Raw genomic sequence first — 16010 nt, forward strand, 5'->3', positions numbered from 1 at the left:
ACAGTTCTGTGCGAACAGGACCCAAACCTGGCATGAATTGCAGACTGGTAACTAGTTATAACCAACAGTGAGAAAGACCGACCTCTAACCTCAGATCCCTTTTTGTGGCGGGAGAATACACAGTTGAGAATGGATTATCTCTGTATACTTAACAATTCCGTTAGAGTAAGGGAGAACTAGACGTGACCACACAAACTGAGCTTATCTGTATCTAACAAGCCAGTAAGGAGATGAGCTTTCGATTGACTTTAAAAAACAAGTTCAACAAGGCTGCAGGCACCCGAATTAGAGATTTCCAGACCGTGGGTCATCTAGAAACAAAATCTCCAAGAGGCAGCTGAGATCTTTTCATTTTGAAAATGCTTTAATAAGTGTTGACAACACTGTTTTGCAAAATGTAAAGGTACTATACAAATTCTTAATACAAAAAGAATAAATTAAAAGCAGATTTCTTTAATTCTGCAACTTTGTCTACAACATACATCCTTTTCATTGATTACAGTTGAACAGAATCCAGTAAAATCATTTTCCATGCTCTACAGTCAGTTTCAGGAGCAACCTAACCCTTTCTCCCCGTTATTAAACTAGAGTCCATTTTACACGACGTGTAATAAACTATTGACATGAATGTGTATGTAAAACTTTACACCTAGTTAACTAAGCAGTAACTGGTCATCTGATAGCACCTGGAGGGGGTCTGCTCTATTTAGAACTAACACTGAATGAAAACAAATCGGGATTTTAACAGTTTCAACACTCACCTGCATATAATAAAATAAAAAAAAAATCCACCTGTCTTACAACAAAGTCTGATGTAGGTGTTCCTACCAGTCTTCAGGCTAAACAGGCAACTTCTTACACGTATCCAAAGAATCCAGTCGGGCCTTTATATCAGACCAGGGGGTTCAGATTCCATCTTTCTTTGTTTTAAAGAAAGACGGATCTGTGAAGAGCTCGCAAGTGCTTGTTTGCACTAACTCCCGTTCCCCACCACACTGATCAGTAATCCCGTGGCTCTCAAAGGACTAACATTATGTACATTTTGTAGTAACTGAACGCAGCTCAACAGTAAAACCTGTTTTACGTCATCTCTGTCTTTCCTACCAGACTCTCGTGGCGTTTGAACTATAATTTTCCTCCCTCTCCGTTCCTTTCTGCCTCCTGAATTTGAAACCCAAGCGTTGAGAAAGAATTTTCATCTCATCCCTGTCACCCAGCTGGGCTAAAAGCGCGATCCGAAGGACTGCAGGCCGGATTTGAAACTGTGGGACATGCTGTGTAACCTGCAGCCACGTGACCTCGTCACCTCCTCTGTTTCTCTGGACTTTTCCCGTTGCACACAGTTCAGTCTGATTAGCCAATATGTCTCTGGGGTGAAAGAAAAATGGCCCAGTGCATAGTGTTCTGAATGGGGAAGGAAGAAACCTGTTGGCTGTAGCTTTGATCGTCAAAGTATGAGCAACAAAAATACCGCCCCCTCTGTCCCCAGAATCCGTTAATAACGTTAGAACCAGTTCTGTTGATCCCGCAGGGTTTACCCACCTGTTGTGTGAATATTCGTCCCTTCCCCAAGCTGTGTCACCAGTCCGGTGCCCACAGGGCTGGGGAAGCAGGCCCTGAATTGTCCGGAGTGGTCCCAGTGTGCTGTGAGCCCACAGCGCTTTCCAAGCTGCAGTGGAGGGAGCATTGTTAAACTGACTTTTCAGGGTCCATCTTCCCTCCTGGTCTGGTCGTCTCGTGCTTCTCGGATTACACATACATAAAAGATGATTTTTCTTTTTATTCTAAAGCTAACTGTGGTTTTGCTTTCCCACAAAACTACCCCACCCCAGCTCCTGTCCCTGGCTGTCAAATGCCTTTCCAATAGGAAGTCGTTACAAGTGAGAAAAACCGTCCCTCCCCCCACCCCCCACTTGCGCCCATAAGCACAGCGTACCACCTCCGTGGAGACCGTGTTTGTGCCATTTTGAATAACCCAACTAAGAGTGTGCGCTTGTTATGATTAGAAAAGTATTTTTGAGGCCTTTGAAGATAGATGGCTTTCCAGTTGTGTCTTAAGCATAGCTCAAAACACATGTAAACATGCAGCTCTTTCTTCCCCTCTGGGTTTCTGCAGACCACCGTGGTCGGTCAGGGTCGCTGCCAAGGCCGGAGGCCCCCGGGCCCCCAAGGAGCTGGCGTGCTCTTCAGCCCTGCTCCGCCTGCTAGTAGACACGGGAGTCAACTCTTCCTACCTAAGGGCAAGAGTTGGGTTCTCGGAGTGAGTGACACATTGGGTAACTGGGTGCCCAAAGAAGTCGGGTCTGAGCTCTTTGTCACACAAGTGCTAACAAGTATAAAATGAGCCACAACAGTTAAACACTCGAATGGATTGTGATGTGCTTTTTTCCTTGGTTTCCCATAAAAAGTAAAATCAAACACCTTGTGCAAAACAATAGGACACGCTTTTACTGCTTGTTTTAATGAGAGAGAAGCGCTCTTGGCCATCCCCACCTTCCGCTTCCTACAGATCCCAACAGGAACGCAGCTCGGCGCAGCGGGCTGGGCCCGGACCCCCACGCAGCCCGGGCTGGCGGTGCACCCTGCTCCCCGCCTGCGGGCCTGGCCTCCGTGGGCACACCCCTGGGGACCCGAGGCCGCAGCGCCACTCTGGCTCCCTCGACTTGATCATCATACCGGGTGAGTTTTCCAGGCTCTGGCCTGAGAGAGAAGGTGGGACATTAAGGGCGAGGGATAAAGAGAGGGAAACAATTTACAAATGGTTGACTTTTCACTTGTGATGAGTAGTAGCAGTTGAGAATTTAAAAGATTTCACTGCAGAAAGAATGTCTTCCTCTTGGCCCCTCATATTTTTTTGTTTATTTTTAATTTTTTTTTTTAATCTTTGGCAGCATAGAACTGATTGTGATCCTTGGATGCATCTCTGACACATGAAGCTTCCTGTTCATTCTCCTTCCCCTCCCCCAACAGCGACTCCCCCAGGGAACATTTCAAGTGTCAACTGAGCAGTCCCCGCGCATGCGAGGTGTCCGCCTCACCGAGCGCCTGGTGGGCCTGCGGGTGGCAGGCTGACCACAGCGGAACAGTCTTTCGGGATCACCCTGTACGTAAGTCCCCTTTCCTGTTCTCCTGCCACTTGTCCACAGGGATTGGATGTCTGTTACCTTCCCTGATGGTTTCTGGCCTAGGGGCTGTCACGGCCCCGGGGTTGGGGAAGCCACCAAGGTGCCATTGAGGATTGGTGCCTGGCTCTCTGTGGGCGAGAGCGCCAGGGGACACACAGTGGGACCGGAACCTTCCAGAATGTCTCCTCAGTCAGGGTTTTAAGGGTGAAGGGGATGCGGAGACGGGAGGAAAAAAAAGTGCTGAGGGCCGAAGCTGGTGCAGGGTGACAGTGCGTCTGGGTAAGGCAAATGAGAGGCAGTGAGGTGATCTCTGAATGGCGTTGAGGCGGTCAGATTGCGGCCGGCTGGCTCACACGAGGGTCCCGGGCTTGGCTTTCTCCTGCCCGTACCACTGGACGTCGGCTAGTTCTGGATAGAGGGAGGAATCCAGGAAACAGCTGTCGGTGTAGCTCCTGCAGGGAAGGCGAGGAGGAGAGGAGCAGGTTAGTGGACGAGAGCGGCCTTCCTCGGCCCTTGAGCACAAGTCCGTGCGCCTTCACAGGGGATCTGCTATCGCGGGGGGTCTCCCTGGGTCGTGGGGAGGGGGCCCGGCAGGGGGAAGCTGCTCACAGGCAAGAAAAAAGAAATCCACATTCAGGAGCCCTGCACCAGGGACGCCCGTGGAGGGGGAGAGGGAGACAGGGGCTCAAGAACTCTAGGAAGCCCTCCGGTCTGGGCCCTGCCCTCAGCGCACAGGGTGATCTGCGCCCGCGCCTCAGGAGCGTGCAGACCTTCGGGATGCCTAGAGTCCTCTTTCCAGAGAGCAGCTGCTTGGGTCGCCCTCCAGGGGACCTCAGGTACCACCAGCTTTCCCTGCATTTGTATGTGGTCCTAGAAGTACATTCAGAGTGTCAAGTGAAACGGAGATGATACTTTGAAAGGAGCTTGAAAAATTTCTGAATTCGCGCTATTTATTTTAAATTACATCCACTGTTTTCTGATTACAGAAACTGTATGGAAAATGTATTGGACACTAGAATGAAAAAAGAGACTTTTTCAAGTCCTTGAGGTACGCATCACCGTGGAGGCTAGGAGAGGTGAGGAGGTAACTATAGACACGCCGAGGCCAGTATTCAGGACTAGGAAGCCGCCCCTTCCAGATCCCAAACTGGCTCTTTTGGGGCAAGAGTAGAGGTCAGACTTCACCTCCACGGACCCAGGAGAGGGGGTGGCATTCGCCCGATTGGTGTCCGGAGGTGGGCTAAGGGCCTGGAGCAGCCCCTGCGGCCTGGGTAGATGAAGGCCTGCCCTCCTCTCCCCTGCCCCGCTGGCCGCAGCCCTACCGCTAGCCGGCTCAACTCTGCGCTGTTCACGCACCGAATGTCGGGCCTGGCGCCCCTTGGGTGCTGTTGCCTTTGCTCCTAGCATGGCTCCTACTATCCTCTGAGTGTCGATTTGTACCGAGTCCCACAGGGATGAAACTGGAGGCCTGGAGCCTCCAGGTAATGAAGCAACATGTCCTGTGAGTGACATGGTCTGTGATTCCGGGGCAGTAGGTGTGTCTAGGCCCCAGAGCATATACCGTTTCGGCGTAGAGCTGCTGCTTTGGAAACACCGTGGGGCTGCTGCGTATGTGTCAGAAGAGACCTGGTTCTCCCTGCCCTTGGCGCTAGGGCTTGGGGTGGCAGGAAAGCAACCCAAACCCCACGCCCTGCAGCGAGGTGAGCGAGAGCAGCTGTTGGGCCCATCTCTCTCTCTCTGACTGGCCAACCTTGCTAGGAACGAAGGAATGAAGGCATTGTGGTTTCGTAAATGTTTCTCATCTGGCTTTTAAAAAACCCATAAAAGTTGGAAAACCCAAGGCAGCGGTGGCATCCAGGGGCCTTTACTGAGAGCCCTGGGCTAGGACTCCTGACCCAGTGGGATGAAGGCCACTTTCAGAAGCAAAGTGACAAACGGGCCCTTCCTCCTGGTGCTGGCCACGGGTACCTGTTACGGCATGTGAGTGGCGCAGGGCCCTGGAAGCTCCCTCTCCACCCTGGCAGAAGAGCCTTTTGCCATGTGCCTGAGGACTGCGAACGTTTTTCTGGCAGGAGGTGGTTGGATCCACTGGGGGGACCTGTGCTGTACTTTGGGGGCCGGTCCCTTCCTAACTCCTTGTGGTCCTGATGCTGCCCTTCCCCTTCCCCCAGGTGAACCAGTGACCCAGGTGGGCCAGTTAGAATCCTCCACCCGCGGTCACGGACTGCTTCAGAGAGGCCCAGCAAGGCCAAGCCCTTCGGCCCAGGAGGACGTGTTTCCTCCTGACACTGTAGTCAGTGGGGGCAGGAAGTGGAGGCAGAGATGAACGAGAACTAGCCAGGTCTGGCTCCCCTTGTGCTCTAAACCATGAGACAGGCACGATACTGGAAAACCCATCCATTTCTAAAACAACAGTTGGATCCAAATTGTTTCTGGAAGTTGGAATAAATTAAGGCTACCTGCTCAGACAGCTGAAGCACCTGTGGAGAAGACACTTAGGATTTTCACTCACCTAAGTTCCAAGTAGACTTCCCCCTCTTTTTTCATTCTGGTAAGAATGACCGCCCTGAAATTTGCACTTCAAAGAAATGGCCTGTATGACAGGTCCTGGAGGAGACCAGCTGGAGCATTTATGTCTCAAAGAGAGAGAAGGCAAGCTCCTCCAAGAAGGATTTTTGAAATTTGTAACAACAAGAACAACAAAAACCCTTAGTAGAAGGGCTTTGAATTGCTTCCAGAGCTGCGGGACTATTCTCGTAAACTGAATTTGTGAGGCGGGGACACTTGTTCTTAGTTCCTCAAGAACTGGGGTTGCAACTTGATTAAAATCCTGTAAGATCCTGAAATTTTACATAGTTGAATTTTGTTTTCTAACAGTTTGGTGGCAGTGCTGGGATCCCAAGGAGACCTCACACGGCTTTGGGGACAGCAAGAAACACAGGCAGCAGAGACTGTGAACCCCGAGGTGTCTCTGTCACCGTTTGTGAGGGCCGTGGGTAAGTTCCTCTCGGTTCCGAGCTCTGCTCTCTTTGCATTAAGCTCCCCACGGAAGTGGCTTCCCGGTCTAGGGTGAACATTGTCTGGCCTGACGGGTGGCTCTGAGTCCTCGGCCCTCGCTTCGCCCGCAGTCCCAGGCCAGGGCGTGGTGGCTTGGCTTGAGCTGGCCGATGGTTGCACCTGGAACCTCAGTCCCTAGTCCTCAGTTAGTCCTCAGGGCCCACGTGTTGGAGGCTGCGCACCTGATGCCTCCTCTTGGCCAGTCCACGGCATCATCTCTGCGGTTACTGCGGGTCTGTTAACGTGCCCGTGAGGTGAAGGAATAACAGATGTGATGTTCATGAGAAGAAGCCAAAGCTGCAAAATGGGTGGGCGCAGGCCAAGCACTGAGAAGCCATTAGGGCTCTTGCTCCCCAGTGCTGGGGTAAGTGGGTTACGGAATGGGTTAGATGGCTACCAGGTCGACCTCAAGAAAACTTCCGTGACAGGGTACACTGTGAAAGGCCCCAAGATCCCCAACCAGCGGCATGTCCCTCTTGGATGTTCACAGGTCTCTGAGAGACCGAAGGCTCAGCTGAGAGCTCGTGTCCTCCAGTTCCAGAGAATGGCATGTGCCACCTGCTGGCGCAGCTGCTCATCTGGTAAAACATGCTAGCATCACCGTGGCTGTCGGGAAGCAATTTCAGTCCAGAGCAAGACCGCAGGATGTGAAATGGAGCTGCTCAGGCACATGCCCTCAGAAGGACGGATCATAAATGCCGAGAGACTGATGTCCTGTAACTGCCTGATCTATAGAAGACAGACACTTCTCTCCTGAGCAGCCAACACCTGCCCAGGATCTCTCCCTGTTCTCAAGCCAGTGAACTGGGACCGTGGACATTGCTAGAACACTTGCCACTTTTCTGGGAGACCACCTTCTGCAAAGCATAAGACTCCTGTGTAAGGATAAGGTGCTTACGGACACGCAGGCTTCACACCTGGTCACCTATCACCCACCAGACAATCCTGTGCAATGAGGGACACCTGGTCTTACGTCAGACCTCTTGGAAAAACTCCCCAAAATGGGATCCCAGTCATCTCAAGGCTCTACAGGTGCCCCCCTGCCAAACCCTAGGGGTTTCATGCTAAAAATAGTTATGGTGTCTCATGCACACAGACCAGCAGTACTGAAGACAACCTACAATCCCAGAGATCCCTATGAGGAATGGTCCAGTGAGACAAGTTCGTTCATTTAAGATGTGCACGTGAATGTAAGGGTTCCCAAACAGAATGGGATCCCTGTTTTAATTGGTACGCAGAAGCCTCCGGAAGCCTTCAAAATTTGGAACTACTTCACTGAGAGATTCATTGCAAAAGGGTAATGAAAAGTTCAAAACAGAGGTGGTACTAAAGACTGTCCGCCTGCTGGGACTCCTGCTGCTCCCCTTTACCCTCCTTTACACCGAAGTGCTCGTAGTATTACTCCTTTATCCGAATGGTCTTCCAGCCCCCAAGAGACTACGTGAACCTGTAACACGGCTGTCAGAGGAGGGTCCTCACACAGGGCCCTCGAGGGATTCTCTTGTAACTGCTACCAGTGACTCCTGAAACAGCCCAGCGGGCACCCCTGTCACGTTCTGGTAGTGCATGAGTTACACTCTGTACTTCAAACCCCACTTGCTCTGGAGCCCACAGATGGGAATCCTGGAAAAACTAGCAGAAGCCAGCGACAGGCGAGAATCCTTACCAGAGTCCTCTCTCCCAAATCTCTGTAGCCCACTCAAGAGAGGAAGGTAAAATTTTGAGTTCCTTCCTTTCCAACTCCAAACTGACAGGTTACTGAATCTCTCTCTCCCAGGGACAGCTGTTGCCCTCCTGTCTCCTGGGTCCTGAGAGCTGGGCTTGGCAGCCATCACATTGCCCCCCGCCCCCCCCCCCCCAAATATATGGCCAGGCAGAAATGTGGGTTGAACTCTGTGTGCTTATCGCCAGTCCTCAGGAAGTGTCTTGGCCTGTTTTGGTCATCTCTGGGAATGGCTCTGGCTCCTGGGCGAGTGGTATTCTCTGTACCCTCTCTGAGGACGCCTTCTGTGTCCATGGTGGTGTTCAGTTCTAGTTACTGTTTGGGCTCAAACCTGACAAGAGTTGAAAGGATTTTTAGAAAGCTCTCTGGTCAGAAGTTGGCCAGATTGGAAGCAGACTGTCCTCACCAGAGCCTGACAGCAACCTCATGGGCGGCTTTCTCCCCATGTCCTCAGAGGGAAAGAAAAACATTTTGCCGCCATCTGTGGAAGGATTTACTAGAACAAGCCAGAGACTAAGCTCTAAATCTGTAACACAGGAATCTTGTGATTTCCATTCTAACTGAAGGTGGAGTGGGATGGGTGGGTCAGCCTGTGATGTCTCTCAGGTCGCAACCCAATTTCTTGAGGAATTAAAAACGAGGGTTTCTGTCTGAGGACAAATCACATCTTCACCAGAACAAGTATAGCTCTAGGAGCAAGTCAGATCCCACCTGTCATTTTGACCAATCCCCAAACCTTCCCAGTTCGTCTCAAGAGGCTTGATGTGAATTTAAGAAACAAAGGCCTTCTCCCAGGAATGATGGCAATGTTCTACTTGCAGAATTTGTCTCGTAGGCCATCCCTTTCCCGTGCAAACTTCAGGGAGGTCATTCTTACCAGAAGGAGAAAAAAAGGGGAGGCTATTTGGAATTAGGTGAATGACAGTTTTAAATGTCTTCTCCCCAGATGCTTTAGCTGTCTGAGCAGGTAACCTGAATTTATCCCAACTTGCAGAAACATGATTTTGTTCCAACTGTTCTTTTGTAAACTAGTCAGTTTTTCATTCTCATACTGGTCTCCTGGCTACACTTTAAAACGAAAGCTGTAAGATCTCTATGTCTGTGGATGTATGTTGTAGTTGGGTGATGTTTTTTCTACCTCTGGGTGATAATGCCAAAATTAATTTGTAAAAGCTTTTTAATTCATTGGCTTAAAAAGAAGCTTTCCTTGTCAACAAACCACTGCCAGTTTTGTAGCAACAAGATTACTTGAGGACACCATCTGGACCTGGGCCGCTGCTACAGGTTTACATGGTGACCTCAGAGGCCATGTTCCTGGCCTGCTGATCCCAGAGCACGCATAGCCCTTCCTGTGCCTCAGAGGCTGCCCTGCCCTCCTTAATCTCCAGGACTAGTAGAAAGGACTAAAGGCATCATTGAAACCCCATTAGGAAACTTCTGTGCAACTCTGGAATTTCTCTGGACCAAGATGCGGTCATTGGACTTTCTGAAGCTCAGGTCCTTACGTTTAGGAACACTTGTTCCTTCCAGAACAGTAACTGGCGGGTGCACGCATTTGTCTCCTTCCTGGTACTCTGACCCTCAGGTTGCCCAGCCAGACTTGTTAGGGTATTGCCACTTCCTCTCTCTTTCCCGAACACGAACACCACCCGACCTTCATGAGCCACATGCCGGAGAGTACTCATACTGGAAGAGACATCAAGTAAAGGACTCCCTCTGCCCTATTGTGAAAGGACCTTTCTGGTACTGCTGACCAGTTCCTGCCCAGCTAACCCTGGAGGCATCTGCCCCTGGATTCATCTGTCCTGACATCCAGAAGTCAGCGGACCTGAAAGGAACAGCCGCCAGCTCTCCATCCACCAGTACCAGAGGGCTAGCCCGGACGTCGGATCAGGTCTCGAACGCTGTCCTTCTTCCCTATGAAAATCGTGACGGGCAAAAATGAATCAGACTCTTCCCCGTAAGTGTTGTTTTTCTATCTGCTCTTCTCTGTTACTCCTTGACTTGGAAAGACTGTACACTCCCCTTCACGGGCAACTGCCCAGGGAGACAACCTCTCAGACTGCGGAATCTGCCTTCGCAAACTCTGATCTGTCCATGATTTTGGGCACCCCTGGGCTTTCTTGTAGCCAGTTCTCCTTCATAAACCACATCCGAATTCCCTTCAATGTCAGCTTCTACAGTTAGACTTTGCAGCCAGGCTTTCCCAGCGCCTTCTTGTTACCGTTCTCCAGTGATACCCATCCTTGACCAACGAGGTACAGATACCTGTGTGCCCTAGACAAGTCCACTGGCATCACCAGGCTTTTACGATTTTCCAAATCCGATTTGCCCTGATCACAAAGAATTTTCACCAGAAGCATGTGCTTTGGCAAGGAATTTAGAACAACTCTATATTTCAGACTAGGAGACTGACTTCCTGAATGTGCCAAAAACCTAACCAACCCCTGGCTGGACCGAGCAGACGTGGCGCTGACCCCCTGAGCAGTGCCGCTTCAGCCCGACAGGACTGATCCTTGTCCCGGGGCAGGGCGCTGATCCTTCTCCTGGGACCTGAGAGCACCCAGACTGGCATGTAAGCAGTTCTCTCCCTCTGGTTCTGTCACTGTACCCCAACTGTCCGCAGCCAAACTGAGACACCTTATTGGTCAGCTCCCCTGAATTTACATTATCAGGTTCGAAGAGACCAGGAAACATTCATAATTCAGGAGTCGCTTCCTTTGGCTGATCTCTGCTTCGCTGATTAGGGGCTTGCAAACAGGTTAGGGCCCCAGACTTTGCTTTAACCCATGGAACCACTGACAACTCAGGTGCTAAGGCTATCGCTGCCCAGCAAGACTCCCTAGATTCTCTGCCTAAAATTGTCTTGACAGCAGACTAGCCCACGATTACCTCTTGGCAGTACCAGCTGTCTGTGGCACAGTCAGTCAAAATGCAGACTTGGCTTAACATTTCCAGGGAAGTCAAGGTTCAGTTACATCGTCTGAGAACAAGCCACTGGTTACAAGTCCAGTTTGACTCATCTTGGAATTCTGATTTATTCAGCTGGTTCCCAACAAGACTAGGCTTATGGTTTAAATCGATACTACAACTGGGTCTTTCTATCCTCTTTGTCATTTTGTTTTGTGATTCTTTAAAGTACTGAGTTACCCAGCCCGGCCTTTGTGAAAATAACGAGCCTGACGCATTTCAAAGCCTTGGGCAGGCAGCTGTCTGACATCTACACCCTTGACAAAGTCTCCTTGCCTTGACCGTCCACTTTGACCCAATATAAGTTGCTCAGGTGTGGCCTTTTGCTTGCTACTATTCCCGAAGCTGTTCTCACTCTGAAGGAAGGCATGCTAAAGAATAAAGATACGAGTATGAGCGAAGAAACAACACGGATCATCAAAAGGTAAAGTCCCTGCAAAAGACGCTCAGCGGTGTATTATGTGATTGCTGCCCCTCACGGGTGCTCAATACTGAAGAGGAAATGTAGAACCAAACTAAAATGGAGTTGCTTCTGTCAAGGACAAAGTGGAGACAATCAGTGCAGGCTCATAAAGGAAAATTAACCTATCCTTACACAAACTCTAGCTCTTCCCAGAAATCAGCAGAGGACACCAGCGAGTCTCCCAAAGCCAATTCTGTTTAGTCTCTTTCTGAACTTCCCTGTCCCCTGCAAATACGCATGGTTTGGTTTTTGGCCTTGCTACTTGTTCAGATGGGGCTAGTGAGATCCCCTTTCCAGTTCTCTCCTCTGAGGCACATGACACGTGAAGATGGTCTTCCCTCCAAGGGGCTTGTGCTCCTTCTAACATCTTCAATTATAGAGGGGAAAAAAAGGGAAAACAATGCCTAAACAACATGGTTGATCAGTGATGGTTTCTGCAAAAGATCTTGAGCAAGAGTGGGGAATGTGAAAGGATTTCAATCAAAAATGAAACCAGAGGATATGAAATGAACAATCTCACGCATGTCCCCTCAGAAGAATGGAACTTAAGAACTCAGAAATTGATTTTCCATAAATACTTTGAGACTGACTGCTTAACCACAGAACTATGCCAAGGATCTCTTCCTGTCCTGCAGCCGATGAATTTGTTTAGACTCTGGCTAGACTTTTCCCTCTTTGCACACTTTGCAAATCCAGCCTGCCCCAAGCCCTCAACGCTCACCTGTAGCTTGCTACGGCCTGCATTTCTCAAAGTGCACTTCTTCTGCCACTCCCAAATGAACTGCATTTCTGGTCATTGGAGCCTGCCTCAGTTGACCTCCTTATTGAGGTTGTTCGCCATCACTGGGAACATTCCAGTTAGATAATCCACGTAAGGCAACCTGAAAGCAAGGTTTGCCAGACGCATCAGAATGGGTTACCCATCTTTGTGGGCATGCGGAAGCCTCCAAAAGGTTTCACAGTTCCAGAGTAGCTTCATTAAGAGAGTCATTGCAAAAGGATAATGAAAAGTGAAAGAAGAGGTACCCCAAACCAAGACCGTAACATTGACGTGACTCTTACTACTTCCCTTTGTCCTCTCTTACCTCAGAACACTCATGATCCGCTCATTCTCTGAAGTGTCTTTCCCCTCTGAAGAGACCACATGACTGTCAACAAAAGTCTGCCCCGTTACTGGCCCCAAAGGTGGGTCTCCGTATGAGCCCTTCTCATAGTTGACAGGACTCTGAGGGGTTTTCTGGTAACCTGTGACTGGTTAGTCCGTTAAACAGCCAACGGGAAACTAAAATGGAAATGAATGGAGAGCCTTGCTCAATTCTGATAGATTCGAGGGCTATACACTCTACTTTATGCCTCACTTGCTTGAGACCCTGCAGGTGAGGGCCTGGGAAAAGTGGCAGAAGCTGGCAAAGGGCGGGAATCCTGATCAGAGTCTGCTTCCCTGACTTCTTACAACTCAAGTCTTTACAAGAACAGAAGTACAGCCATTTAAATGGAAGCAGTTCAGAGCCCACCTAGCATTTTTAGCAATCCCCAAATCTCTACACGCACCCCCCTCCCCCCATCATCATCTCAAAAGCCTTATAATTACTGTAAAATTCTGGCCTCAGGATAACAAAATTCCATCTTGAAGGAACTAGAGATGTGAGTGTTCTATCTGGTTTTCTCTAGAGTGTCCCTGGAAAATCTCAAAGGATTTGTTTCTCCCCTTATAAAAGATGCTTCACTAATTAGGTTTATTTGCTACGTTAAATTACATGGGAAGCTTTGTCATGTAAGTAATAAAAAGCTTCTTAGGTTATTTTTGTAGACCATGTTATTCTTGAAAATGTGTTAAGTTTTTAGAAATCTGGTATGTCCTGGTATAATGTTACTCATAATTTCAGTTATTATCTTTAAATATTGTATATCACAGAAATAATAAAATTTCCTTATCATTTTCATTATAATGAACTCCAATCAGATCTGAGCATTTTAAAGTGTTTTGTCATTTACAGCCACTTGATTTTGCAGAACTGAGACTCGGGAAGGAATCCTACCAAGAACTCCTGACCCCTGACACCGCTGCCCGATTACAAGGTGCTGAACCTTGGTGCGTATTTTGTGACCGAAGAAGGCTCCACCTCCTGTCTGGTCCAGTGCAGAAGCAGGAGACGCCAGACTCAAACTGACAAGTTAGAGGGGTACCAAGTCGAGGTTGAGGGCTTCCTCCCAAGGCAAATTTCTCCTTCCCTCTCTGACCATTCTTCCCCTAATTCTTACTCCATGAAGGTCTGAATGATCCTTTTGTCCACTTTTCTCCTGGCCCTGGCCTGCAGAGATAATGCCATTGTGCACCCGTCTCAGGCCACTGCCACGGGAGAGGTAATCTGGCCTCCGGAAGACGGCCGGATTCCCCCTGATGCTCTTGCTCCCGCGGTCCTGCCCACCACAAACTGGTGCCTGACTGCCTGCACCTCAGTTGCCCTGGGCCCAACGCAGCCCCTCTCTCCACCAGGTCACAGGCCCTGGTTACAAACCCCAGGCCCAGAGAACTTGGCGTCCAGGCTCTGTCCAAAGAAAGGGACACCAGGCAAGGGTAATAACCACATAAAACCACAGACCGAGTTGTACTGGCCTCCGTGGCTGTCCTCCTCTGAGTCCCAAGCCACAGACTCAAATAGGAATGACCAAGAAGCATTCACGAATCCAAGTTTGCTTCCCTTGGCAGATCGTCTGCCTCCTGGACAGGAGTAAGCACGAGCGAGCCTGCACTTTGGGACTTCTCCCTCACTCTCGCAGATGTTGCAGAATTGGCTTCTAGAACAAGACTTGCCTCACGAATTCCTAGGCTCTCTGCCCGAGCTGTTCCGACGCGTAGCCCCGGACTGTCTCTCAGCTGAGGTGCTGCTGTGGCCAAACAGTGCCACTTGCTGAACTCGGATAGACGCTTCCCGGGAAGTGAAGTCTCAGTTACCCAAGACCCCCGCACATGGCAGTGGGCTTACGAAAGGGACTCCGTCGGTGGGGTCTTCCTGATCGGTTGTTCCTCTGCTCTGATAACCACAGTTGTCCCACTCGCACACACTTTGCTCTCAAAAGCTTTAACTACATGGTTGCAGCTGTTCACCACCCAGCAAGGGATCTCCTTACGGACAGAACTTCAGAAAAGGAACGAAGAGAATGACCTGATCTAGTGACCTGTGAGTACCACACAGAGATTCAGCAAAACCTGTGAGAACTGAGCGTTAGCTACAAATAACCCTAATGCCTTAAGTTTTGATCACATCTCTTGGTGATTAAAAGGAAGGAATTGTTAAAAATAAGAAAACAAGCCCAAAATGGAGTCACCGATGCTAAGACCCACATCACCAAACTGAGACTTCAACTTAATTAGTATCAGTTTTCCCAGAGTCGCAGGGGCGCCTGGGTGGCTCAGTGGGTTAAGGCCTCTGCCTTCAGCTCAGGTCATGATCCCAGGGTCCTGGGATCGAGCCCCACATCTCTGCTCGGCGGGGGGCCTGCTCCCTCCTCTCTCTGCCTGCCTCTCTGCCTAATTGTGATCTGTCTGTCAGATAAATAAAATCTTTAAAAAAAAAATGACCTTGCAAGAACCCGTCGATTTTTTGCTTAGTATAAATCCGTGTTCCTACTCTCTTCTGCCTGGAGAAGCCTCATCTTGAACAGCTCCTTTCTATCTGCTAGAGATGCTGCGCGAGTCATGAATTACCGAGTAAAGCCTATACAGTCTCTCTGATTTCCTCAGTTTGTTTTTTTTGAGCATCGTCTTCCTCTCAAAGGCTAAGCCCCTGTTTTCCTAGTCTCCCATCTGCCAACTCAGGAACCTCTCAAAAAAAACTGTTCCACGTGTCTCTCCTAATTTGTTCAAGATCTCGTCCTGCCCTACTTTTTAGGGAGAAGTCTCTACAACACTCACTCTCTACAACAAGATGAAGCTCTTTGCTGGTCATCAGACACCCCTGCCTGTTGCTGCATCTGTGTTTTTGCCTGTGAAACGCCGCTGCCCCCCACCCAAGCCCAGCCCAAGCCGTGGAAACCAGATTCAAGAGCTACCCCCGCGAAGCCCGAGTCCTCCTGCTCCCCCTGGAATGCTCTGAAATCTCGGAGTAGTCAATACCTATGTCCTGCTCTTCCTTCCTCTCCTTGCATGGCTCCTGTTAGAACTCCTGGTCTCAAGCATGGTTCCTGGAACACAGGGTTCTATTTTTGGCTGAAAAAGCAGCTTACAACTTTTTATCTACTATCCTTATCTTTTTTAGTCGACCCTTCAAATGCTATTTAAATCTCACTGGCTTATCTACCAGTTGGAATCTGGGCCCTGGGAAGCAGAACCAGACCAGGAGGTACTGGTTTTCTGCCCACTACAGCAGGGCTTCCTGAATTTCAATGTGCATTTGGTTCACCCAGGGGGGCTCATTAAAATGCAGATTCAGGGGCCACCTGGGTGGCTCAGTGGGTTAAAGCCTCTGCCTTCAGCTATGGTCATGATCCCAGGGTCCTGGGATGGAGCCCCACATTGGGATCTCTGCTCGGCAGGGAGCCTGCTTCCTCCTCTTTCTCTCTCTGCCTGCCTCTCTGCCCACTTGTGATCTCTGTCAGATAAATGAGGAGTAAAATCTTTAAAAAATAATAAAATAAAATGCAGATTCAATTTCAGGACACCCAGGAGTCC

At 49.6% G+C, this 16010-nt stretch overlaps 1 protein-coding gene and 1 long non-coding RNA gene across 3 annotated transcripts in view; one reads left to right on the forward strand and one right to left on the reverse strand.

Annotated features, from left to right (window-relative positions):
• Positions 1 to 2426: 2426 nt before the first annotated feature.
• Positions 2427 to 16010, reverse strand: part of FRMD4A (FERM domain containing 4A) — a 465015-nt gene continuing 451431 nt past the window's right edge. For both annotated transcript variants that reach the window (XM_080810510.1, XM_080810511.1), the window contains exon 23: positions 2427 to 3577. In XM_080810510.1, the coding sequence (XP_080666636.1) occupies positions 3475 to 3577 (103 nt within the window). In that variant the 3' untranslated portion in view covers positions 2427 to 3474. The remainder of the gene's footprint in view (positions 3578 to 16010) is intronic.
• Positions 2969 to 14907, forward strand: LOC308347271. The gene is made up of 5 exons (XR_013967239.1): positions 2969 to 3103; positions 4112 to 4173; positions 6003 to 6121; positions 13336 to 13430; positions 14049 to 14907. It is a non-coding gene; the product is annotated as an uncharacterized lncRNA (long non-coding RNA).

Source organism: Martes martes (genome assembly GCF_963455335.1).
Source record: "Martes martes genome assembly, chromosome: 8".
Lineage (NCBI taxonomy): Eukaryota > Metazoa > Chordata > Mammalia > Carnivora > Mustelidae > Martes > Martes martes.